Source organism: Malus sylvestris, chromosome 12 (assembly GCF_916048215.2).
Source record: "Malus sylvestris chromosome 12, drMalSylv7.2, whole genome shotgun sequence".
Classification (NCBI taxonomy): domain Eukaryota; kingdom Viridiplantae; phylum Streptophyta; class Magnoliopsida; order Rosales; family Rosaceae; genus Malus; species Malus sylvestris.
In genome coordinates, this window is record NC_062271.1 from 11,593,102 (window position 1) to 11,620,614 (window position 27,513).

At 37.3% G+C, this 27,513-nt stretch overlaps 2 protein-coding genes and 1 long non-coding RNA gene across 4 annotated transcripts; 2 read left to right on the forward strand and 1 right to left on the reverse strand.

The window, feature by feature from the left end:
- The first annotated feature begins 16,154 nt into the window (after positions 1 to 16,154).
- On the forward strand, positions 16,155 to 20,492 carry LOC126591778 (uncharacterized). Of its 2 annotated transcripts, none has more exons than XR_007612504.1 (6): positions 16,155 to 16,690; positions 17,225 to 17,331; positions 17,903 to 18,011; positions 18,102 to 18,292; positions 18,721 to 18,894; positions 20,244 to 20,492. XR_007612504.1 is itself a non-coding variant. In XM_050257456.1 (6 exons), the coding sequence occupies exons 1-6, from the start codon at positions 16,247 to 16,249 to the stop codon at positions 20,271 to 20,273; spliced, it is 1,026 nt and encodes a 341-aa protein (XP_050113413.1). In that variant the 5' UTR covers positions 16,179 to 16,246; the 3' UTR covers positions 20,274 to 20,492. The 2 variants fall into 2 exon arrangements, 1 of the variants encoding a protein (XP_050113413.1); XM_050257456.1 differs by having other exon boundaries at positions 16,179 to 16,690; positions 18,102 to 18,263.
- LOC126591779 (uncharacterized) lies at positions 18,902 to 19,572 on the forward strand. The gene is made up of 2 exons (XR_007612505.1): positions 18,902 to 19,222; positions 19,350 to 19,572. It is a non-coding gene; the product is annotated as an uncharacterized LOC126591779 (long non-coding RNA).
- A 2,831-nt stretch (positions 20,493 to 23,323) lies between the features above and the next one.
- On the reverse strand, positions 23,324 to 27,456 carry LOC126594308 (uncharacterized). The gene is made up of 16 exons (XM_050260553.1): positions 27,230 to 27,456; positions 26,711 to 26,910; positions 26,249 to 26,334; positions 26,047 to 26,142; positions 25,841 to 25,964; positions 25,387 to 25,448; positions 25,221 to 25,289; positions 25,057 to 25,127; positions 24,875 to 24,971; positions 24,701 to 24,775; positions 24,472 to 24,570; positions 24,189 to 24,332; positions 24,073 to 24,102; positions 23,926 to 23,988; positions 23,766 to 23,843; positions 23,324 to 23,664 (listed from the first exon to the last, which is right to left on the reverse strand). Exons 1-16 carry the CDS (start codon positions 27,346 to 27,348, stop codon positions 23,572 to 23,574), a joined length of 1,506 nt encoding a protein of 501 aa, XP_050116510.1. The 5' UTR covers positions 27,349 to 27,456; the 3' UTR covers positions 23,324 to 23,571.
- Between the last annotated feature and the right edge of the window lie 57 nt (positions 27,457 to 27,513).

Here is a 27,513-nt window from a genome sequence, read left to right on the forward strand (position 1 = left end):
AGATGAAAAGTTAAACTGACTAGTTAAAATAGGTTTTTTTTAACACTGTTCACTTACTAGTTTAACAGAGCTTCTCTTAGAGCTACACTAAGTTGTTTGGTGAAGCTCTCAAAATCTTATTTTAGCAGAATCTCCCACATTTCTTTTGTTTCGATACTCATAAACACATAGAAGCCTTTGTGTGAATGTCAGCAAGTTGATTTTGACTAGGAACATACTGACCTTGTAGAAGATGAGCAAGAACCAATTCACAAATGTAGTGGTACTCAATTTTCACATGCTTAGTACGATCATGAAAAACTGGATTTGATGCCAAGGAAATCGTAGACACATTGTTACACCACATAGTAGGAATTTTGGATAAAGGAAATCCAATGCCTCTGATGATTTAACGAATCCAGGTGATTTCAGTTGCATTATGAGCTAATGATCGATATTCTGCCTCAGTGGAGGATCGAGTAACTGTAGTCTGTTTTTTTTTTTTTTTACATGACAATATTATGTTGGATCAAGATGTCATGTAGCAGTGAACTCGTTCCATATCTGTTGTTCTTAACTAGTTGAGGATTGGAAGAGCAGGAGAGTAGCAATTCCGCTGATGCGGATTCTAATCAATTGACGTGTCTGCCATATCAGTTCTTAGTGATGTCCAACACTCATACACGTGTCTTGTATGCATTTCCACATATCTGTGCCATATTTGGAAGGTTATAACTGAACCAAAATAAAAAGACATTCATATGAAATGAAGAAATTAAATGTATGATGTTATGCAAAGACCACTAAAATGACTACCATTAATCAAATGATTATATGTTTTGTAATTTGAGTAATTTTGAGTAGACACGACGTTTGAGAGAAGACTTAAAAGATAAATGATTGAATTATCGAAATACATTACAAAGTAGACCATATAATATCAAAACATATGTATACATCACTATATAAGTAATAATTTAACCAGACGAATATTCAATTTAAAGATCATATTTTTGCTTCTTTTTGTAACGGAAATTGCTTTGCTTCTTTCATGGAAAAAAAAAAGAATTCTTGCACAATAATCTTGGATGTGATGGATTGAAAAACGTAGGGAGAAAAAAAAAACAAAGAAACAAGAAAATGATGTGTGATGACAGATAACCTACTAGTGTAGTGTACTAGTACATAAGAAATTTGCAATCAAATGTATACAATAATTTGGTCATCACAATTATCTTGAATTTTCTAATGAAATTCTATTTTGTTTTTCGAAGGGGACATATTCTTTTTCTTTTTGTTTTGGGTAACAAAAAAAGGGACATTTTCCATTAAATTAAAGGAAAATGAAATTTTATCTTTAGGTGTCGATTTCGGGATATATCTTTGTGGGAAAGGAGCGTCAAATGGTCTGCTTAGTTCGACCACGTAATCACGATTGCTATGTCATCGCGTAGCATTTTTGCTCACTTTCAGAATTATATTGTACGTTTCTCGTACAACTAATTATCTTTCACTATCGTTTTACTTAGTTCTAGTTAACTTTCACATTAATAATTATTTAGGTTAATCTCAGTTTACTACTTTGAAGTTTCATGGTTTTCAACATTTGGTACACGAAGTTTTTTTCATCTCAAAATCATACCTCAAGTCTTAATTTTGGGACAATTTCATATTAAAACTTCTGTTAATTGATGACGTAACTCACACATAAACAATAATTGAGCCCCACGTGTCAATATGAGTCCACATAAATATTATAAAATAAAAAACAGGTGAAAAAAAAAAACCCAACTCGTCTTCTACCTCCCCAACCTCATCCCTTCCTTCATCCCTCTGCAACCCGCACCCTCTCGCTCAGCATTGCTCAGCGTCACTTCTAACTCCTCCTCATCTACGATGTAATCGGAGGAACCAACGGAGTAGGAGTGCCGATTGGAGGAATTCGTCATTGTCTTCTGGAACCCTACTCCTCCATCGACGACGACCTCTTCGATCGCCTTCCGAACTCCCTCCTCCTGCTCGTCTTCAACAAGATCGGCGATGTCAAGACCTTCGGCCGCTGCTGCATCGTTCTCTATGGCGGTGAACGACTCTTGACGATGTGGCAGTCATCGGATCCCACTCGTTCGACGGCGGGACCCACTCGAACCCCTCGTCGCCTTTGTCCACAAGGTCCTCGTATGTGCACAATAAGTGATCGAGTGGTGCTGCGCGTAACGGCGCGCTTGAATTGTGGGCGATGAGGACGAGTCGAGGGGAAAGGGTGTTCAACAGGAAGAGAGAAATGGCTTCGCTGTGGCGCAAGAGTACGAAGACGGTACGAGTGTCCAGGCAAGTGTTAATGTTGTTGAGGATAGCGTCGGACATGGCACGGTTAGGGAATACCCATCGATTATGGGCAACTGCGGTTACCCGCCTATTTAAATTTCACGGTTACGGTTATGGGTAACCGTTTAGATAAATAAACGGTTATGGGTATAACTGTTTACCCGCGAAATTTAAATGGGCGGTTATGGGTATTAACCGCGGTTATAAACGGGTAACCATTTACCCATTTATTTTATATATGTAAACTTAACACAAACCATGTTCCCTATCGAACAAAACTTAGATCAATGCTATTGACTATAGTGCATGATTTCTATAGCTAATACAATATAGTTTTCCTTAACCACTCTAAATTTCATGGTCCATTATATATATTATGTTAATATTTTACATTCCGAGTCAAATAACCCAAGAATATTGTATTTTAACAATTTTCGTAACCCAAGAATACTTAGCAAATTTTATATTACCTTCATTGCTAACAGTTAAAAATATCGTCTGTAAACTATTATTTCAATTATTGGAATGGTATACGGACTTAAAAAATTAAAATGCATAAATGTATGATGAATGTACCTATAACGGTGTTTAATTGTTAGAAAAACAAAATTATGACAAATTTTTCTTTTTTAATTTTCAAGTTGTTAAAAAAAACACGTAGAAGGGTGAAAAATGAGTAAATGGTAAAAAAAAAGGATAAACAGGTTTAAAAATGATAAATGGATAAACGGTTACGGTTAAATGGGTACACGGTTATGGGTATGGTTAACCATTTATAAATGGTTATGGGTATGGGTATAACCGTTTAGACAATTACTCAACGGGTAAACAGTTATGCGGGTATAAGAATAAACGGTTATGGATAAATAACCGCGGTTACCCGCCTGCCATAACTGTTGTCCATCCCTAAGCACGGTGAAGTGGAGCTCGTACATGGTTGGGATGTTTGGGGAGAGGGTGTGCAGAGGAGAAGGGATGTTTGGGGAGAGGGAGCCCAGAAATGGTTTTTTTTTTTTTTAAATTTTAAATTTTTTAATATTTTTTAATATTTATGTGGGCCTATATTGACACACGGCGCTCAGTTATTGTCCACGTGGACGTCATATCATCAATTAATAGAAGTTCTAACGGAAAACTTAACAGATGTATGAAACTATCCCAAAATTAAGACTTGAGGTATGATTCTGAGATGGAAAAAACTTTATATACCAAATGTTGAAAATCACGAAACGTCAAAGTAGTAAATTGAGATTAACCCTAGTTATTTTTTTAATTTTAAAAAAAAAATCAAGGTTAAGTGAGTGAACACATGTCAGATGATTAGATGTATGATAAGCATACATCATAGTTTATAGTTGTAAGTAAAAATGCACCCACGTTATCATAAGTGAGACCAGTGCAGGCTGAATGAATCAAATGCAAGAGGATTTGGGTTTGCGTGACAAGTGATGAGAGGGGGACGTATTGAGTAAATATACAATATTCATTGGTTAGAAAAAAAGAAAAAATAATCGTGCATATGAGTGTTTTACTGCAGTGGCAAAAAGTAATCAAGTATGTGCACCTTGGTGTGGATTCATTTCTTATTGATCCTTTCTTGACAATTAACTATTTAATATACTAATGTTATCGTTGTACTAAAAACAAGAAAAAAATTAATTGCAATAAGGATAAAAAGAAAAAAGTGAGCCTCAATTTAATAAAACGTTGCGAGGGATTTCAACTGGACTAAAAAATATAATACCACACATACGTCTTAAGTATGAGAGTTATGTGAGAAGTTAAAAACACAATCACATTGGAGAGGACCAGCTACCATATATTGAATTTTTTTCGGTCCATATAAACACTTGTTTGGATGAAACATTATCAATTAGCAAGAGATTTAAACAACATTGGTAAAATATGCACCACAAAACATCAGATAAAGAAATTTGAAATGACCAAATACAATGCTTTTAAATAAATTTATAAATAACTACTTGAAAATGAGTCATTAAAGAATTTTTATTTAGTGCCACTTAGTACTACGGTCTAGTGGTATTCCTCTTCACTTGTAAGTAAGAGGTTTTAGGTTTGATTCTTGATGTGATAAAAGTTAAGCACTCAAATTAAACCCTTTTGTTGTCAAATCGTAGTGTAAATGCAAGTAGGGATCGTTCTAAATCGGGGATTAGGAGAGCTTGCTAAAACCTCTAAACTGACTCAAAAACATAAAAACAAAGTTCAAAATGTTTGAATAGACTCAAGGGACTCAAAACAGGTTCAAGAGACTTAAAACAACTTAAAAACACTCAAAACTGCCTAAAAACACAAACTGGGCAGTTTCTGACTCTAAACACAACTTTGGACGAAAATTGGGTTTTGGCTTGACCTAAAACAATCAAAAACACAAACAAAACAGATTTGAAACACTTTGAACCAGAAAATAAAAGGGGGGTTTTGATTTGGACGAATTTGAAACAAACAAACAAACGAGTATGAAAACTAGACAGATTGTAAAACGAAATTGAGAAATAAGATGATGGATGAATTAGTTAGAGGTTCGTTTTTCACACATAACACGCTTGTACATGAATTGATTTCCAATTTCTTTTCAATAAATTATGATGCTCAACACCCCAGATTAACCGTGATGCACAAATTAACCCTCAGATTTTCCTTTGCTCATTGGATTGGATGAATGCATGCAACAACCCAAATCATTCTCTAAAAGTCCCCTACATGAATGCATAATAGAGATACAATCAGAGATCATTACGTTTCATGAAAATCATAAGTGTTGACGAGGCAATTGTAACTATGAATGCATGATACGTTTGTCAAGATTTCAATTAACGCGATTGTGACAAGCAACCTTCACTACTAATGAATATAAACTTGTAACGATTAGGTGAAACTCATTTATATTCTAGCATCTAATTCATGCATGAAAACGAAGTATGCATCCTTAATAAACATACAAGAATCAATTATGAATAAAACAGATAATTGAATTGCAATCACAACTTAACAAATCACAATTGGAAGAAATCAATTCATATCTCAAGCATGTTCATGGCTTCAAACTTCCCCTGTTTATACCATACTTAGGGTCTCCGTATTTAGACCTTGTATAAATACTCGGGGGACTTAAATGTAATTATGTAATAAATGGAGGGGCAAATATGTAAAAATGGGATGAGCCCTTATTCTATAAAAGAACCCCTCACCCTCACAATTAGGGAGAGGCCAATTCCTAGGCTGTGGAAGGGCTCTCTTACCCTCAGAAGCTCTCTCCATCTCTCTCCCTCACCTTTCAGATAAATACAATAATCAGTGTGGATGTAGCCCAAACCTTGGGGTGAACCACGATACATCTTGTGTTATTTACATATCTTGCAGATTCATGGTCGGATTTACGTTATTCCAAGACCTCCAGTTTTGTGCATCAACATTTGGCGCCGTCTGTGGGAATCGATACGAAAAGTTGTGTGAAATGTACAACCTATACTCTAATATCATTTGGCAACTAACCATTCATGCCACCAACCAGGTGATGAAATGTACAACTCGTACTCTCCTTCATGTCATCAACCAGGTGATCAAAAGTACGCCCAGTACTCCAAATTATACATAAGCATTACTCATGTCATTCATACATAAACATTCATGAGCATCACTCATGACAATCATACATAAACATTCATGACCATCATTCATATCAACATTCATGAGCATCACTCATGTTAACATTCATGAGCATCACTCATGACAACATCCATGAGCATCACTCATGTCAATCAACATAAACATTCATGAGCATCACTCATGTCAATCAGCTTCAAAAGCTTCATTTACAGAGCTCTAGCTTCAAAAGCTTCATTTACAAAAGCTCCAGCTGAAGGAAATTTTGTGAAAAAAATGTTCATTTAAGCAACATCTATAGCATGCAATTAACAATTAAAGGGCGGAATCATGCTTGTATGCACTTAAAAACAAAACATTAACCATGAAATTCAAAGCCTAGTAGATTGGTGAACCAAGACCCAACTCAAGTCAAAGTGAGTTGAGAAATTTATACCTTTGTAGATTCCTCTTTGCATAAGCAACGGCTAATCACCCAAGGAGAGGGCCTTCATTCCTTGCTTCTTAGATCCATGGATTTGGATGGAAGAATATGTTTCTCCAAGTTCTCAAAATAGAGAATCTCTAAGTCTCCACACCAAGGTAAGATGTGAAGAAGAGATAAGTGACCTTGGAGGAGAAAGATTACTAGCTAATCCTTCCAAGGGTGGCCGGCCTCTTTAGAGAGAAAGGAGAGCTTTGTGTTCTCTCCAATTTTCTCAAAAGAAACCCTAAATGAATTTTGGCTATAAAGTCATATTTATACCTACATTCATTTGAGTTGCAAACTTGTAATTAAGTCCAAAACCCACTCCTTTAACTAAATGGCCGGCCATAGGGTTTCATTGGGCTTTTAAGGCCCTTGTGAATTATTTGTCATTAAGTTGTCATACAACTTAAGTCAATGGGCTTGACGTTCAAAGCCCATTGGGCCTTGAGGCCCAAAACTAACCCGTGGTCTTTTAACGAACTTGATTCGTTTGATTAATTAACATATTAATTAATCCTTGCCATAAATAATTAAACCATTTAATTATTCTTACTCATCTCCATTGTTTCTTCAATCTCTGCCTTACACGGTGTACGATCCATTAGGTTCCTTTTAGCGAGGCAGTGGGCAATTAGAACACTTTCAAATCGATTGTGAATTGAAACTTACTTTCAATTCTCCCTTTAGTGATTATACACGTTTAGGGCTTCCACAAACCATGAATGACACCTAGCAGTATGTCATGGTTACCCAAGCTAATCAGAAGAGGTGGAGAACCTATTCAGTTTAGGATTACAATGCAATACGGTCTTTCTCTAATACAATACTCTTGACCACATTGTTTGGTTTGATAGTTTAATCATGTCTACTATCCAATGTGATTCATTTACTTATATGATTACCTTGAATGTGATTTGGAATGACTTCCTAAATCTCATTCATACTCTGGCCAGAGATTCTTAATCATATCATAGAGTATTCTCCCTCAAACAGTTTGAAGGTTAGAGATCTCTTGTTGCGCATTCACTTGCCTCCATGGCTAAGTGGCTTAACCCCAACTATGCCGTGGACACCCTCCTGATGGAGTGACTTTGACATAATCAAAGATCAAGGACTTAACCATAAGACAACTATGATGCCTCAGGTCAAATGACTACTTTGCATTATCCCAACCATGAGTTCTCATGTGACATGAGTATGAGAACTCCTCGTTGATCGTGTTCAGTGGACTCATTCGTTATTGAGCACCTACATGCTTGTCTTGGTGTCAATCACACCAATGACTCGAGACTAGTCACTTTCACTAAGAGAAGACATAGCATGTACTGATCTTAACGGACTGTCAATGCCCAATTGGCAATCCTATGATCAGGAACGTTTAGGATATGTATATGAAAGAGAATGGTCTCAGTAATCTAACTTGTTTAAATCACATTCTCCTAATTACATATTCCTTGGACTTATCGTTTAAGTATATAACATTTATATGAGACGGCTTAAACAATAATCTTTGCCCTTGATATTAAACTAGATTAGTTTAACATGTGAAATGTCCGCAAAGTATCATCATATGATTGGTTTTAGGGCACATTTCCAACACCAGCTTCGAAAGCTTCATTTACAGAGCTCTAGCTTCAAAGCTTCACTTGCAAAGCTTCACCTACAAAACTTCAGTGCAGGGTATACAAATACCGCCTCCAAACAACCGCCACTTCGGCCCGTACATGGATTCAATTTGAAGTCTCCAGCCAACAGACCCTATTGACCGAAGACTTGGGGGACTACATTATGTACCATATATTGGGCCTCAACTAGGCTTCATGAAAAATACTTGGGGGACTTAGCCCATTATTTATGTATTAAGGAGTGAACCCTTGTTCTATAAAAGGGACTCCTTCACTTTCATTAGAGAGCACACATTATTCATGTACTGAAGAGCGAGCCTTTATTCTATAAAAGGGACTCCCTCACCTTCATTAGAGAGCAACGCCGCCAACTGAGCAACCGCCTCGCCGCCAGCATCACTCCTAACGCGTCACTTATGTATTGAGGAGCGAGCCCTTATTATATAAAAGGGACTCCCTCACCTTCATTAGAGAGCAACGCTGCCAGTTGAGCAACCAAATCGCCACGAGCATCATTCTTAACGCGTCACTTATGTATTGAGGAGCGAGCCATTTTTCTATAAAAGGGACTCCCTCACCATCATTAGAGAGCATCGCCACCTACTGAGCAACCATCTCGCCGTGAGCATCAACTATAGCCCATCATTTATGTATTGAGAAGCGAGCCCTTATTCTATAAAAGGGACCCCCTCACCTTCAAGCACCACAAGCCGAGCCAACCAAGGCAACATAAGCCACAAGCCGAGCAGCCTTGCAACATGTGCAACTTCTAGATGAGCATTATTTCACTTTGAGCACCGCCTCATATCAAGTATCAATTCAAGACGACATCTAGTTACTTCGGCCCACACATGGACTGAATTTCAAGTCTCCAGCCAAAAGACTCTCTTGACTGAAGACTTGGGGGATTACTGTTTATACCATACTTAGGGCCTCCGTATTTAGACCTCGTATAAATACTTAGGGGACTTAAATGTAATTATGTAATAAATAGAGGGGTAATATGTAAAAAGGGGAGGAGCCCTTATTCTATAAAAAGACCCATCACCCTCATAATTGGGGAGAAGCCCATTCCTAGGCCGTGGAAGGGCTCTCTTACCCTTAGAATCTATCTCCATCTCTCTCCCTCACCTCTCAAATAAATACAATAATCAGTGTGGACGTAGCCCAAACCTTGGGGTGAACCACGATACATCTTGTGTTATTTATATATCTTACAGATTCACGGTCGGATTTACATTGTTCCAAGACCTCCAGTTTTGTGCATCAACATCCCCCTAACTAAATAAGGGTTTAGCCACTCATGATTACAGCAAAATTAGAAAGTAATAACAAAGTAAACATTGAAAACAAGAACGAAGTACACCTAAAACGCTCCAATCTGCAAGCATGAAACGCCAAGGCCCTTCTTCTTCCCCACCTTGCTGCGGCACAAGAATCCAAGGATGTGTATGGATGTATGAAAGGGTCAGAGATAGGTTTAGGTTGGATGGGGGTTGCGGCAAGGGAAGGAGGATGACTGGAATTGTGTTTGGATGTGTAGAATGATGAATGGGGTGCGGTTGATTGTGTTTTTGAGTGAATGGGTGATATATGCGGCACAACCCTAAAATATGTGTATATAGGCATCACAAAACCCTAGGGAAATCAGATTGGGACTTGGACATAGCAGAAATTAAGGAATAAAGGCCTAGGGTGCGGCATAAAGTTTGGAAAAGGAATTGTGGTCCAATTAATTTCTGAAAAGGATTTGTAGAACCCAAATCCACAAGGAAAAGAGCCTAACAAATCATAATCCAAGAGGGAAAGGGCTTGAGAGGTGCGGTTGAGAGGATAAGGGCAAGGGAATGCCTTGCAAGGCAAGGAAAAAGGGTTCTAGAAAGGTTTAGGTGCGGCAAGGTTGGAAAGTGTTCTAGAACCTTTGGTTTATGTCTAGAATGCATATAAGGCCTTCAATGTTACTGGAACATTAGGGATATTTAGGATTAGGAAAGGTCAAACCAAAATAGGAAACTTTGGCTTAACTTTCCTACTTCAAGTAAGAATCCTTGTTGGAGTAGGAATCCTCCTTCTTCTAGGAATCCTTCGTTGACTAGGAATCCTTACATCTTCAAGTCTTCAATTTCGTCCATTCCTTTTGCTCCAAGCATGTGCTATTCATTCCAAGCCCAATTTTGCTCCAAAATGCTCCAAAATGCACATTTTTGCATACTTTGTCCTTAGAACCTGAAAACACACAACAATGGCTTAAAAGACTAAAATAACTAAGAACTAACAACGTAAATGCACAAAAACAAGCTAACTAAGTTGCATAAATATGCTCCTATCAATTCTCGCCAAATGCGAGTTTGAACCATATTATTACTAGCCCATTGTGAGGCTAAACACACCTCATCCTCTTAGTGTAGATAATATCAAGGTTCTAAAAGACGCTAGAAGCTAGTCGGGCGGTGGATTGGGGCCTAGCGGCTAGGCGGGATCTAAGCGGGCACTTAGGCGGACTAGGCGGATTTAAGTAAATCTATTATATTTTGTGTAAATAAGTGTCTACTTATACTTAAAATATATATAATTTCATCATAAACTACAAAATAGAATGACATATATATGATGAAGTATTGGAACCTAATGAAAACATGGGGAATAAGGATAATGTGTGTTCATTTAAGTATGCAACAAGTCTCTTGGAATTTATTAAAAAAAATGCAAACTCCCACACCTTCCCCGTCGATCCCACTCCCACCCTCTCCTTCGTCATCCCGACCGTAATCTTTTCTTCGACTCTCCTCCGGACCTCTGTTAATCCCATTCCCAAACCACAAGCATGGAGAAAAGAAGACCCATCCTCACGAATCTGGAATTATACGTTATTGATTGTGAATGAAAAATCTATCAGTAGTAAAGAGATCTAAGGCCCCTGGGGTTGGTAAGAGGAGGATGGTGCACAAAGGCAACAAAAAGAAAGGTTCGAAACTTGCCTTCTGGGAGGAATGCCATTAAAGTGGTCTGTAAAAATGGATCTGTGTTTCTCCATGGTTGAAGTCAGAGAGATGATAGCTATTTAGTTTGCTATCTTTGTAACCAAACACAAACCAACCTTTTTAAACCCAATACCAAACAGAACTCTTCTTCTCCGATGTCTGTTAATCTTACATGTCATGGCTATGATTTCTTCTTCAGCCCATCTTCTCTCCTCCATTGATCTCACCCCCGCCCTAATTTCTCTTCTAACCATTGATTCCACCGCTGCAATGAGATTGATGGAGCGCAGCTATATGGGTTTGACGTGGATGTCGCCAACTTGTGACAACAAGATTACAAATCGCCAATGATTGAGCTCGGCATGGCTGTGGGGGACAAGATTGGTGAAGTCTTGAAGATGGTGCCGGAGTCGACAAGGTCACGGTGGTCGATCTTCACAGACTTGTTGGACAAGAGAAAGATTATTGTTTAGCCACGGGTTTAAAGCATGAATTTATGTTTGGTTACAGAGATCGCAAGTTTCGTATATTGATAGATGGTTTAAACTTATTGGGCCCCATAGGTGGTCAGTAAAATTAGCTACTGATTGTTCAGTATCGAAGTATTGTCCTTTTACAAATATATACGTGTATATTTGTTAGTGGGCCATGTCAGAGTCAGTATACTTGTGGTTTTGTATAGTCATTGCCCAAGTATTCTCCATAGTAAATGAGAAAAACTGGACTTAGCTGCTGTAAATTCAGCAGCATGTCCTGCTTACACCCAATCCCAGCTGGATATGTGTCCAAGTTTTGATTTTTTTAATCAAACTTGGACACGTGTCCAGCTGGAATTAGGTGTAAGCAAGACCTGCTGCTGAATTCTTCAGTAGCGAAGTTCTTTCCAAATAAGAATGGTTATGGAATAACCCATAACAGTTGGTCAGAGTTAGGTCGGATCCTTTTTCTGGGATTCCGTGATCGTGATCGTGATCGTTCATCGTATATCGTGTTGTCAGAAATCATTTTGAATTTTAAATTTTAAATTAAATATAAATAGTATCTAACAAAAATTAACCGCACGATATACGATGAACGGTCACGATCACAGAATTCCTGAGATCCTCAAGAAAAAGATCTGACGAGGATCCTTTTCCCAGATGAAGAATTGCAATTGATTTGCAATTTTTTAGTCAACACATGCATACACGTGGAGGATTGGGAGGCTACTTCCCCTATAGTTCTGTACCGCAAGTTTGGCGATGATTATCTCCAAAATGTAACCACGGCGGTGCATATGGATTGTTATTTGTTCAAATCCATGGGTGCATGTTTTCTTAGGATTCAATGTGATAAGGCTAAAGCACAAGGATTGAATTTGGTTGCATTTTTTACTAAGTTTAGAGTCTTGGGAGTAGTGGGATTTATCCGAAGCTTGAACGGTGGAAGAGTTCTAGTAGCATGGCACAACCTATATCAGTTTATCAACCCACGTGCACTCGTCTCTATAAATACAATAAACCGTGCAACATTTCAAGCCCCTCCAATATTTAACACCCAAATGCCATGCGCAAACCTGTCAAACATCTTGAGATTTTTATTTATTTATTTATTTTTCTGCTAACACATCTTCAATTTGGATAAACAGTACTGTGGAGGCAACCGGCAACATCTTCAGTTTGGGTAAATAGCACTGGAGCTATATAATCAACCGGACCTTATTTGGGTAAACAACATTGGAGCCATAAAATTAGCCAACCAAGGAGCACCTTCAGTTTAGATAAAACATCATTGCTTTGAGACCGACTGGTTATTTATCCAAGTCTCAGTCAACAAGAATTTCCGAGTCCTTATTGGTAGAGGTCATCTCATCAGTCTTCTCAGCAAAGTAAGATGTTACCAGGTTACTACATTCGGCACACTGAAAGCCAAATTTGATATTAAACTTCGTAGAACTAGAAGCCTTCTCTTCAGGCTCTAGAACCCAAAGTCCAAGACGTGTTTCTTCCTCGGCCGCAGTCGTGAGATCAAGAAGTCATTAGCACACCCAACGCCACATTAACATACATTTTACTCCCCGGCCGAACTCGGCCGACGAGTTAGCACGTCTCGCATTCAACTGGAGGACGTAGTTAGTTCATTAGTTACTCGGCATAAGCATCACGTAAGCTAAGTAATTTTTAAGGTCAATACTTTTATAATTTAGTTACATCTACCCATTCATATAACAGGATTAACCTGCTGTTATCTCCTCAAATTTATAAATAAATTATATTATCCCCTTTAGAAATTTAAGGAGATAACAACAATTTAAAAATTGTTAAATAGATTTTGTTCCAAAACTAAGATTGATAGATTTTCTTCCAAAACTAAGATTGTTAGATAGACGTTACTAAATTATAAAAGCCATAAAGGGGTCATATCTATTTTGGATGCAGAAGATTTGAACTCTTTTCCTGTACGGCGCTGCAGTCGAGGTCTACATTTCAATTCATCATAATAAATTATCATTGTAAAAAATTAGACCTATTCAAAATTTTATGATGGAGACCTTAAAAAAGAAAGAAACAAGAAAGTGATGTGTGATATCCTACTAGTGTAATAGTGTACTAGTACATCAGAATGACAAAGGCTGCAATCAAATCATTTATACAATAATCATCTTGAATTTTCTAATGAAATTCTATTTTGTTTTTCATGTTATGACGATAAGAAAGGGACTTTTTCTTTTCTTTTTTTTTGTTTGTTTTGGGTAACAAAAAGGACACTTTCCATTAAATTAAAGGAAAAGGAATTTTATCTTTAGGTATTGGTATCGAGAGATGTTTTTAGGGGATAGATGTGAGCGTCTCATGGTCTGCTCAGTTCGACCACGTAATAACTGTTGCTATGTTATCATAAGTGAGATAAGGTTTGCGTGACGACTTATGGGAGCAGTGGCGAAGTCATGAATTGTCGGAATGAGGGATGAAATGTATAAGGATAAAAGTTAATCACTTGAAGAAATAATTGAATTTCAATGAGACATCCTTAAATTGGTTACCTCCTTGAAGTTGTTTAACTGAGTTTGTAGAATTAGATTTAACTATGATCCACTAATTCAGTGGTTTTGTTTAACCAACAAGAGCACCAAAAAAGCCAAGTAGATGATGCCAAACTACAAGATGCATAATGACATTGAAGAATATACCCTAAACCTTAGTCTCAAGTTCTATTTTCTCCTTAAATTTTAAAGTAAAAAATTGTTTCTGAACTTCGAGATTATACGAAATAGCCTCCAACAATAAAAAAAAGGGACAATCATTGCACTTGTAAACCTTAAAAGCTTGAGTTATTTCTTCAAACCAACTCAAATTATTCAACAAAGACAGTAGTAATCTTGTGAAACAAAAACTCTCTTTTGCTCATCTTCTGGACATTATCCTCCTGCCACTCACGATACATCGAAAAGTGTTCCAATGGCACTTTCAGATCCACAATACCTTCATTGTCAAACCCAATAAAATACAAGCAACAATCTTGCAAGAAAAATCCACACCATTTCCATTATACTAATCGCTGCGGAATTCCAAATTCAGCTAATCCAATTCCTAAGGACTTCATATTGGTGTTTTCAACATTAACTTTTGTCCCTTTCAAAAAAAAAAAAAAGAGTCCTTATGTTATTTTTCATTCAGCGAACAAAGTACAACCTTTCCTATTCATATTCAATTATCAATTAAATAAAACTAGGGTTTTTAGAAACAGAATCCAAACACACCTAAAACAACCCAGAATTCAGTTTTTCTTTACACCCACTAGAAAAAATAGAAATCTTCAAAAGCCAGAAAAAGCATCGCTTTTGGGCTTGATTTTCTGCGAGGGGAGGGCCAGCAGCCCCTCCTTGCTCCTCTGTAGCTTCGCTACTGGATGGGAGGGAGACTTGTATGCACCAAGAATTTTGAGTAAAGATACGATATTTATTAGAAAAAAAATTGTGCATACGAGTGTTTATTGTATTATCAGAAAGTAATTAAGTATGTGTATCTTAGTGTGAATTCATTTTTCTTTAGTCTTTTATTACGATTAACTATTTAACTCATTAACATTATCGTTGTATTAAAAAAAAATTAATTGCATCGAAGATAAAAACAAAAAAATGGGCTTTAATTTTAAAAAACCTTGCGCAGGCTTTCGACCGTACTAAAGAAAAATATAATACCACACATACATCATAAGTATGAGAGTTCTGTGTGCGAAATTAAAATATATGATCACATGCGATAGGGGCAGCTGCCGTTTATTGAATTTTTTTTCCCGTGGATATAAGCACTTGTTTGGATGAATGATTATCAATTAGCAAGAGATTTAGGCAACAGTAGTAAAATGTTTTATATGCGAAAATTGGATTAATGTTGTTATGGTGATAACGTATTCAAAGATTGCTCATGTAGTAAAAAAATAGAGATTTAAACTCTCGTTATAAAGATTGTTAGTAAATTGATCCAAAAATGAGATCTTTGTCAAATCTTCGTTAGATGCAAGAATAAACATGTCCAACCCTTCTCTCTCTCTCTCTTTCTCTCTCCCCGCAAATCTTTCTCAAAGTCGGCTTTCTTTCTTCTCAAATTCATCGGCAAAAAATCGACATTCAAGGCCAGTCTCATGTTTTCACTCCCAACGGCCTGCCCTTCTTTTACATCTCTTGGCCGATTTCTCAGTTGGGTTGTCTGCAATCTTTGATTTCATTTCACACAACGGTATGTTCGGCAAATCGAAGAGTTTGATGTCTCTAATATTTTATAATTATTATCTAGCTAAGTTTCAGCGTGTCTCACTAAAAGATTGAAGAACATTGAAATAAAGGCCAATCTATCAGTCTCATCATCTCTGCTATCAGCGAGTCGTTTTAATTATCCATCAAAATTAAATATTAAATAGATTTGTATGTATTTGTATACGCATGTATGTAACGAGATGACCTATTGATATGCTATTATCTCTTAATATTTGTATGTACGCTAAGAGATTATATGTATGCATGCTATTAAGTCATTTTAATTATCATTTGACAGTTAAAAAAAAAAGATACACTTTTAGTGTTTTAATATTCACTCTTAATATTAACTTTAACCGTAATGACTTTTAAGTTTTTAATCAACAGATGACCGAGGTAACGAGGCTCAAAAAATAGTGTACGTAAGGGATAAATAAAGCAAAATTGATAAAACTATTGAGGGTATAACGGTAAAACCACACGGGAGGCATTTCCTTAGCTCATGAAGGATACACGCAGACGCAGTATTCTCGTCAGAGCTGAGTCATACACAAAAGAAAACATAAAAACCAAAGATACAAGAGACAGACCCTCAAATGAAGCTTCAGCAATGGCGTTAATGGCAACCAGAACAAACCTCTTTAGGCTCCTCACTACAAAAGCACCGATTTTGGGATCTGGGTCTTCCTCCAATGGCCTCAAGGGACCCGTTCGGGCCGACCGGAGCGGTGGAGCCGTGTCAACTTCGTCGTATTCGACCTCTGCGGTGGCGCAGCAGCCTGAGTCCGGGACCATTGGGTCTAGGCCGCCGCACATGGGGCAGGAGATATTGGGTGTGAAAGATTACGAAGATTATAGAAGGTCTTTGTATGGTGAAATCACTCACAAGGCTTTGCTAGTTGATGCTGTTGGTACCCTTGTTGTTCCTTCCCAGCCAATGGCTCTGGTCCTCTCTCCCTCTCTCTCTCTCTCTCTCTCTCTCTCTCTCTCTCTCTCTCTCTCTCTCTAACGCTTTACATGCACACAGCCGGCACATATCATTTCTTAATATTTGTATGTAAATTGTAATGAACGTTTGGGTTTCTGGTTTTTATATATATGAACTGAATATTGTCTGGGTTTCTGGGTTTGTATATCAATGGATTGAAGCTTTTGGATCTTGTGTCCTTGCTTATTTTTGTTTTTCTATTTTGTGTTTTGTTATATTTCCATAAATGGTAAAAATCCAAGAACATCCTGCTCATATTTCCATTTTGTGATTATGTGTAGAGATATTGATTATTTTTGCATCTATTGAATTTCTGGGTTTTGTGTGAGAGAATTAGATTCCTGGCCCCTGGGAATTTTCCTTTAAAAGTTATATTTTGGTTTTGGTTTGTAGAGTTTGCAGGTTTTGGGATTTCTTTTTTTTCTTTTTTTTTCCCCCCTCTTATCTGTCTGTATGACTGCTGACATATTGAATATTTTTCTGTTTGCATAGATATATAGGAAGATAGGCGAGAAATACGGAGTGGAGTACTCAGAGACCGAGATTTTGAACAGATACAGAAGAGCTTACGAGCAGCCTTGGGGAAGATCTCGTCTCAGGTCTCTTCCAATCTTGTTTTCAATGTTTCTATTTTCCCTTGTATACTGGGGTACATATGGTTTTCGATAGTCCATTTTCTGTCGTTTGAAGTGTAAGTTTTATGTCTTTACTTTTTTTATTCACTGGCCTTTTATCGAAATTTACATCAATTTTTTACTTTAATACCTATTATTTGACATTTTGGAAGTTGGCTGGGAAGCTAATTCATAACCTCTGTGTTCTAAAGTTTATTCGCAGAGATTTGATGCTTCATCCAATCAACTTCACTTTGTTTCTCATAACCGAGTATTGACCGGGAAAGATCTAAATCTAATGGTCTTGTGGTTCCTTGTATTTTGGAAATATATTGACAGTCCCCTCAGGTCTAGCGTAGAATTTTCCCCCGTCTTGCCATTGTGTTTTCAATGCGATTGGTCAAGTAGAAGTGAATCCTTTCTTTCTATTTCTTTTCAGCGTCCCCCTTAATCTCAATTAGTTAATGCAGAAGTTCACCAGTTGTTCTGCCATGTTTGGAGTGAATTCTCTGATTTTCTCTTTTATCTTTAAACATTTTCTCTTTTTTCATTGTAGATATGTAAATGATGGGAGACCCTTCTGGCAACATATAGTCAGTTCTTCCACTGGCTGTTCTGATTCTCAGTACTTTGAAGAACTTTATAACTACTATACGACTGACAAGGTTGGGTGATTTTTTAAGTACCATTTTCTGTAGGTATAGCAATATAGAGGTATGAAGTGGGTTATAATATTTTTCTTTGTTTTCTCCTAGGCTTGGCACCTCTGTGATCCTGATGCTGAGAAGGTGTTTGAAGCTCTGAGGAAAGCAGGTGTTAAAGTAGCTGTTGTATCAAATTTTGATACCCGATTAAGGCCTCTTTTACATGCTCTACATTGTGAACATTGGTTTGATGCAGTAGCAGTGTCAGCCGAAGTAAGTGAATTGCTTAGAAATTCTCTACAGTAAGTCTTTGCGTCGTTCTCTCTCTCTCTCTCTCTCTCTCACACACACACACACACACAGAGGGACCACAGACAGACACATATTCTAGGATCTTCTGCAGTACGTACGGTTCTTGAATCAAGTGATTGGTTGTCCATATTATCCATCGTTCAGAAATTAAGAAGTTAAGTCCAACAAAGTTAGTCTCTATTTTGTAGTAATAATCAAAGCAAGTGATACTGTACTTGTTTAACTCCCACCCACCCACACAAAAAGAGAATGCAAAAGCTAAATGGGATTTTCGGGAATTCCATATTTGTATTATATACATACAAAAAGATTTGAACTCTTTTTACTTCACATAGTCCGTTGGTCTGATGACAAAATAACTGTGTTGTTGGTATCATTGTGTCACTGCTGATGCTATGATTATTTCTTATTTGAACAGGTTGAAGCAGAGAAGCCAAATCCAACAATATTTCTTAAAGCTTGTGAATTATTGGGAGTAAAACCTGAGGATGCTGTGCATGTAGGTGATGATCGTAGGAATGATATATGGGGTGCTAGAGATGCAGGCTGTGATGCTTGGCTTTGGGGAAGTGATGTTCACTCCTTCAAGGAGGTACATCCCTGTCATATGTCTTTTTATGCTAAGGAAATTTTAGGCAAGGGTATTATGATGTATTATTTAGTCCCTAGATAACTTCATGGAAACATTTAATGGGCACATCGTGGTTGCTCCCAATGCGACCTGTGGATTAGGGAACTTTGCTCAGGTCGTTCCCTCCAACTATTCGAACCTCCACCTTTCATAGCACCTCCATATGTAGAATGTCTGAGTCTATATTTTCGTTTAAGTAACTACCCGATTTTAGGGAGCTTTTTTCATCTAGAACATACAGACAGCTGGCTATTGGAGTCTTCTAGGGTTTTTCTCCTCTAAATATTTGGTAAGAAAGCTGAATGACAATCTTCTCTCTTTCTAACGTTAAAGTACCACTGAAGGTACATATTCTTGTTTGGATCTTGGCCCCTAATATTTGTGTTTCTCCCGACGGTGTATCATATGATATACAGAAGACTTGGAGTGCCAATCTAGCTATGTTGAGGTGGGTGGTTCCAGCATCTTGCATGGCATTTTTCTTTGAGAAGAATAAGGTACTTGGAGGAGGGAAATAAGGGTATAGAGGTCCTGTGCAGATGTAGTGTGATGGCTGTGCTTCAGGGTGGTCGGATTGAAAGAAAAAGAAGTATCTTTTTACAGCATTAGGGAGAAGGGAAGGAGTTTTTATGAGATAAGGTTCGATTGAAGTCATCCTTGTTGGCTCGGTTTCTTCCCGGGGACGGACTAATTTTTTTAGGCATCCGTGCTGCTATTATTAATCAGGGTTGGTTCCATTATCTTGCCACATTTCAAACGTCTTCGTGCTAAATGTTTGGCTACTTTAGTCAAGTTAGAATACTATCATTAAGAGAGCACTAGCTGCAGGACGAATACATGCTTTGTCTGTCTGTACCATTTGTCTATTGGTTCAACAACAACAACAACGACAAGAAAGCCTTATCCCACTAAGTGGGGTCCGCTATATGAATCCTAAAACGCTGCTACGCTCGGTTTTGTGTCATGTCTTCCGTTAGATCCAAGTAGTCCAAGTCTTTTCCTAGAGTCTCTTTCCAAGTCTTCCTAGGTCTTCCTCTACCCCTTTGACCCTGACCTCTATCTCGTAATCACATCTTCTAAACTTGCAAATCCGCTTAATTTATTATCTAAGAGCCTTAGAAATGTGTCAAACTTTCTTGGCGTTCATCTTCGTTGTCGATATTGATGTCCTTTTCACCCTTGCTTTTGACCTTCTGTTTTTTTTTGTAGTCATCGTCTACCATGTATTTTATGCGTATCTTTTCTAGTCATCCAAAAATTGCACCTTATTTCCTTTGTGTAAACTAATTACTTTTGTGCTGCTAATGCAGGTGGCTCAGAGGGTAGGGGTCCAGGTTTAGCATGATGTCGTAGCGACCTGAATGATGCTCGGTCTGTACAGGTTTTTATTTAGCTTCTTCGATGCGGGGCGTTGTGTAATTACGCTCTTGGTGTAATCTGTATAAGAGAGACGTGAAACCTAAGAGAATTATCATGCTGAAGTATCGATTTTGTACTAATTATGGTAAGTTCAGTTGCATCACATTCTGATAGTATAAGAGAATTATCACGTTCTGATAGTACTAGAGACCACACACTGATTTCTGAAACTTACAGTACAAGTAAACTAGGCTTATATTTTCGATTGGAGCCCCTCTCGTTTGACAGGCGTCTGGGGCTGTGTGCACCTGCACAGCCCCAGGCCGGTCGAAGAAAATTACTGATGTGCTGCTAAAGTGATTGTGAGAAATTTCGTTTCTCCTAGAGAGTCTGGGGTTTGTTAGGGTTTTTGCGACTGAATGTTCCATGAATTATTCACTTTCAGAAAGCAAAAATCATATTTTTATTTTATCAGGAAAGAAAAAGAAAATGAAAAAGATGTCATTTGATACTATGATCTAATGGTATTCTTCTTCATTTGTATTCTTCTTCATTTGTATTCTTCTTCACTTGTAAGTGAGAGGTCTTAGGTTTGATTATAGCCAAAGACGAATTTGAACCAGATTATATTACTAGCTCACATCGTATACCATCCCCTCCTTAGTATAAATAATATTGTTCGTATGTGCTCATTTAAGAAAAGAAGAATATTGATTAAGGTTTATAATCCCCGACACCCCCCCCCCCTTTTCCCCCTTTAAATACCATCTAGCTATAGTACTAGTATTTGTATTAAGAGTAATTTTTTGGTGTACTCAAACACAGTCACGTGGACAAGTGGCATGTTACCGTAGTGGTGAAAATAAGTTGAGTTCTTACATGACGGCGTGAGTTCAAACTCATCAGTGGCTAATCTAACATCTAATCTAACAAAATCTATCGTTTGAAGAAAATAAAAAATAAAAAATAAAAATAAAAAATAAAACACAATCATGTAGTGTTATTATTCTACTTAAATTGTAACACGTGAGTTAGCTTATTATTAATATACTTTGGGGTGGTTTGGGAGTAAAGTGCTTAAAAAAAAAAGCACCCATGAAAAAAAGTTGTGGGGGTTTTAGCTGTTTGGTAAACTGAAAAAAAAAAGGCTTATTTTGGAAGCTGCTGTGAGAATAAGCTGAAATCAAAGGAAAAAGCTGAAGCTGCTATTTGCAACTTTGGAAAATTGGCTTTTTTTCAAAGCACACGGAGCTTCAGTGCTCCTTTAATGAAAAGACCCACTATATACCAAACCAGCCCTTTATAAGTCGAACATATCTATTCTATTGTCCACTTGTATTATAACACGTGAGATAGTATACCACATAACTTGTGTTTTTGGTATCCATAAAAATTTCACATGTTAAGAAGAATAGCCATTATTGACTATAGTACTATTTTCATATCTAATCAATTTCTCAATTATATAATTACAAGGAATATGCTCCGAGGGTGAAGTGATTATGAGTATTTATTTATACACATAAAATGTTATGTCATGTTCCTTCTCTCTATATTGCTTTACAAAACAAAATATATGAATAGTTAAGACAAGTTACAAGTAATGGTGTTTAATTAAAGTGTTAACCATGCTATTTTGAAAGGAAAGGTTAAACATGATAATTAGTTAGTGTCACATCTCGACCCGAGCCCCCACCACATCTCGGGCTCGACTCCACCGTAGTACGATATTGTCCGCTTTGGGCCCTGACCATGCCCTCACGGTTTTGTTTTTGGGAATTCAGACGAGAACTTCCTAATGGGTCACCCATCATGAGATTGCTCTCACACGAACTCGCTTAACTTCGGAGTTCTGACGGAACCCGAAGCCAGTAAACTCTCAAAAGGCCTCGTGCTAGGTAGAGATGGGAATATACATATAAAACTTACAGAATCCACTCCCCTGGACGATGTGGGATGTTACATAGAGCATCACCAATCACGTTTTTTATTTTATAACAAAGTTTTAACAAAAATTATTTTAGGAGCTCTTTAAAAAGGTTTTGCTCAAACCATAGAGTCATAATGACTATGAGTCTATAACTAGTCAATAAATTAAATATATATTTAAAATTGTTTTAGCCCTGATTTAACTAATGAATTATAGAGAGGATAGAGAGGTGCGGCAAGCATAAAGAAAGAGAGAAGTGGGTGAATTCTGAGGTGTGTTTTCTTACCCTTATTATGATAGTAGTAGGGAAGGTTGTTTACCCCAGTAGTATTGTAACTCTAATAGTAGAATCCCATAAGGATTTTCTAAGATTTACACAATCATATTATTAAACTATTAGGACTGCAACAAAAACAATATTAATTAGCATTAATTATAGAGAGCCCTCCTTCCTTCCTATGTTTAGGAGATCCTAGATGAATTCCTATCGTTGGAGGTAAAGCATGATTGGACTTGATTTTTTTGAAATCTTCCCCAACTCTAGTTAGAAGCTCATTTAGAGAGCCCGTTGAAGATGTTCTTTTGGTTTTTCTTAAATTTAAAAGGAAAAGACGTGGTGTACTAGACATCATTTTTTCTATCATTGAAAGTAGTCAAATCATATACTTATTTTGATTCTAACTCATTACTCCACCTCAACTCGCTAAGCTGACTGACCAAAATGACTTAAGTATTTAACATCTTTCCACATAAAGAAACAGACTTCCATCTTTTTCAATAATTGATGAAATAATCAACCCTTATGGTGGATTATTACTTCGCTTTGGAAAGGGAGATTGGACAAGATTTGAGTGGGCTCATTTTGCTATTTTAGGTGCCAAAATGTCAACCAAACCAAACCACATCAAATTAGAAGTGATTTTCAGCACATCCATTTCCTTTCGTTGCACTCTTGTTTATTTCTAGCAATTTGAGTTGAATCGGTTAAAGGATAATCAAAACAAAAATAAAGACAAGTACGCAAAAGAAGAAAATGGCGTGCAAAATTACGAATTTCGTGTAGGCCAAGAGAATAACTAGTTTCATCATAAACAAGCAAGATTGAATTTGAAACTTTCTAACATATTTCAAAAACCATATTTTTGCTTAATCCCCTTTGAGTTTTGACATAACATTAATACAGGAAACAAAACAACCTCTGCTCACACCGGGTATACGCCCGCCCAAAGCTGTGATGCGGCATTCCACAAATCATAAAAATTGCCAAAACTGCAAGACCTCTACAGTTGTTCCTAGAAAAAAGCTCTAAAGTTTCAAACGGGGAGAAAAATACTCCCCTATCACCTGGTTTAACCAGATGAAGGTCCAGCTTGGTGTCTGCTCTTCTTGTAGTAACTCCCAAATCTTTGGGCAACCGCAGCATCGTATGATGTATCCCATACCTGAAAATTCAGTCATATTAAATTAGCAATCGTGATCCACCATAGAAAAGCCGCCTTTCAAAATAGTGCAACGATGAACAAGTTACAGATAGACGGCTCACTTCCAGTTTCCCTTTTGAGCCTCCTATGGCCAGCAAAAAGGGGTTGTCTTCTGCAAACGAAATAGAAAAGACTGCTCCCTGACAACATTCAGAGCAGAGTCCAACAATCAATCTCACATTAAAAAGAAAAAGAAAAAGAATAACTCGATCAATCACTTACTGCTTTAGGATTCCTGGATGAAATGCACGAAGGTTGGTTGTTTGACAAATCCCAAAGCTTTACCTGTAACAAATGATAGTGGAAACATTACAAAACATTCAAATCTGCCCAGTATACGAGTGTGCAGGTAGTGAGAAACCTTCATACCATTTTATCTGTGGATCCAGTTGCAAGAAGCTGGAAAACAAAAGGCACAGAGGTGAGATTACACAAACTCAGTGATAAAAAAGTACGCCAAAGTAAGGAGAAAAAGAGAACTGTACATTAGGTGCTGCAGGGTTATATGAGATTGAGCAAACAGCTTTGTCGTGCGCATGAAGAGTAAAACTAGGTTTAGACTCAGAAGTAGGAGCAGATGTGGCAGCCCGAATATCAAAACCTTTGATTGTGCCATCTTCAAGGCTCACCTGGATGGATTTAAAAAATGTTGTGATCAATAAAGGATAATTCTTATAAAGCCAGAGAGGCATCTGTATCCACACATTAATAAATAACACGAAAAGGGATTAACAAAAAGCAAACTGTCTTAAGAGCCAAAGCGCACACCACAAATGAATGCTCAGTGTGTGGATCCCATGCTAAGCTTTCTACATCAGCTGTGACAGTCCACTTATACCCAGAATGTGATGGCACCCTCCCATCTTTCTGGAATGAATAACAAATGTAAATGCACGAGTCAAAAAAAAAATTCAAACAAACAAGTTCCTTACGTTTGCTTAAGTTCTAGGATAACAAATAAATGGCAACAGAGAAACATTTGTAAAACATTAAATACCAAGACTACTGTATGATCAAAAGAACCACTGAGAAGAACTTGAGGGGCAAAATGATTCCATGCAACTGCCTGAACCTGTAAAAATAGTATGGACAAGGTTAAATTCTATAGCACACCATTGAAAATTTGATTTCAGGTGAAAGCATAGAAAATCAGTTCTATCTAAATTCTTGCCTTGTCGGTATGGTGCTCCATGGTAATATTACATTTTCCGGTAACCACATCCCAAATCTTAACTTGTTGGTCAGCACTTGCACTAGCAAGTATATTTCTGTTTATAGAAAAAAACAACAGAGTTTATGGAACCTTCCACTGAAGCAACAACACATAGTACAAAAGTGTAGAAGAGTACAAACCTGTACTCCTTATTCCAAGCAAGGCCAAGAACTGAATCTCTGTGACTGTCTTCTTTGTATTTGATTGATACCTAATACAATGCAAGTTTCGGGATTGGTAGAGAAAGTGAAAACGAGTTGCAGGATTATCAAAGCCCAAACAGTGAAAGAATTGAGGATCAAACCTTCTTTCCTTTCTTTTTCTTCTTCTCAGCAATACCACCCAATATCACGCATGGTTGTACTTCATCAATCTGAAAAACAGCAAAACTGTTTAGAAAATAGAATAACATTTCCATCAATTACCCACATATATCTATGTAATGAGACTAGTGTCCATGAACTACATACGATGTCAAGATCCCATATCTCAATAGATGGTTCATCCATTAAACCAACAGCAATGAAATTCCCTGCCAACATATAAAAATATTGGACATCAGTTCAATATAAAGGTAAAGCATAGCCAAAACTAATGATTGAAAAAAAAAATCCAAGTTATGAAAAAATTGCATCCCTATAAAGGAAAACAATTATTCACAATGCACAAGATAATTGTCATTAAACTTCACTGTAAAAGAGAGCTCATTGTTGCAGAAATTTTGAGAAGAATAGATCTAATTTTAACACGATTGTACTTTGCTATCAAAGAAAAAGACAAGTGAAAACATAAATTAATTAGAAGATCTTACATATTTAAAAAAAAAAAAAAACAGAAGAAATTATAACTACAAATATAATTCACGTATGTGAGTGAACCTCCAGATGTTTCAACCAAAATGCATATGTAACACATGAATCACACCTTTGTCTCCACCTTTGAGAGGACAATCAAGCCATGCTGTGCAAAGGGGAAATGATGAAAGGATGACATCATGGTGAACAAAAACATCTGCTTCACCATCTTCTGATTCAACATACAGCCAAATCTGCTCGTACATAATTCAATTACGGTCAGTGGAAAATAGACAAAGAAAAATGAAACAGATAACTTCAAAAACTATTACATGCCTCAAGCTGGCTGACTTCATCTTCATTGCGGGCACAAACTATGACTGCATCACTCGGATTAATGGTCACGTCATCACTGTCTTCAGAATCCTCATCCTTTGAGAAAATAAAAATGAAAATGAAAAACCAGGTTGCTCTCCTAGCCTCACAAAAGAAGGAAAGAAAACAGAAAGAATGACATAATTGAGTAGTAAAAACTTACATCATCCTTTTCCTTCTTTAGATATGGATCCATATCGTTACTTGGGTAGTAAAGGTCCCCAACCCCACTACTAAATACGTCAATGCCTGAGGCCAGATATAAGAAGATGCAATGTTAGCTATAAATCGTAATCAACACTCATGAGAGGAAGCATATGGTAAATTTAATCAAATTACAAGTAACTTCAACAATGCTCAAGTTCAACATTGCATAATACGTCCATTTTAACTGACATGGTAATATGTACTAACAAAACCATCTAACTGTAAACTAAAGAAAAAGAAAATTTTACAGGTCTCACAAGGACTCAAGTTTAATGACCAAAAAAAAAAAGCTTTCAAGTTTAACTCTGAGCAATCGTTTGATTGTCCATCCAACATGTCCAGCTTAAGCAACACGGTAACTAAACCCCTCATATGCTCCAAAAATGAATTCAAGAAAATAAAGAACAAAGGGAAATACCATCATCCTCGTCGTCATAATGTTCCATGTCGAGTTCCCTCAATCCATCGGCTATGTCATCAAATTTGGTCCCTGGCTCGGTAACTTTGGGAGCTCTTCCGAGTGCTTTTGCTACCTCTAATGCTTGGGAGACTTGATCACCCTGTGTTGGGGTTTCAACATCCATTTCTCCGTCATTGTCCTCGCTTTCAGCATCTCCACTGCAAAATCAGCATCCCATCAAAACCAAACAAGTCAGTGAGTCGAAAATCAACACCCGAACCGAACACAGCTTCATGGTCCCAATCCACAAACACGTTACACATACATTAAACTGAAAATTCAACCCTTTCCCACTTGCTTCAAGAAATAAACCGCCAACCCTCCACAAAGTTTTTGCACTTTTCGGAGAAAAAAAAATTACCCAACAATTATTTTTGGTTAAAACAAATTACCATAGTATTAGTTTCAAAGAAAGTGAACACCATTGGCACAAAATTTGAAATTCCGCCAATAAATCAACAAGTTAAGAAGTTTCACCTTTTCTCCAAGGCGCCGGTTTTAATCAGCTCTTCGATTTCCTCTTTGGTGGGCAGGTCGGCGACGGAGGGGACTGGCTTCGAAACCCCTTTGGGCACCCAAGAAATTGCTGATATCATTTTTTCTTCTTCTTCTCGGAACTGGGTTGGATTTCGATAGCTGTGTTTTGATGGAGGTTTTGGAGGTTTATGAAATTTGGCGGTGGAGCAAACTGTTTTCAGCTGCCTAGGTGAGAAGTAGGGCATGAATTCAAACTTCGTTTTTGTCTCTTTTTTATGATTTAA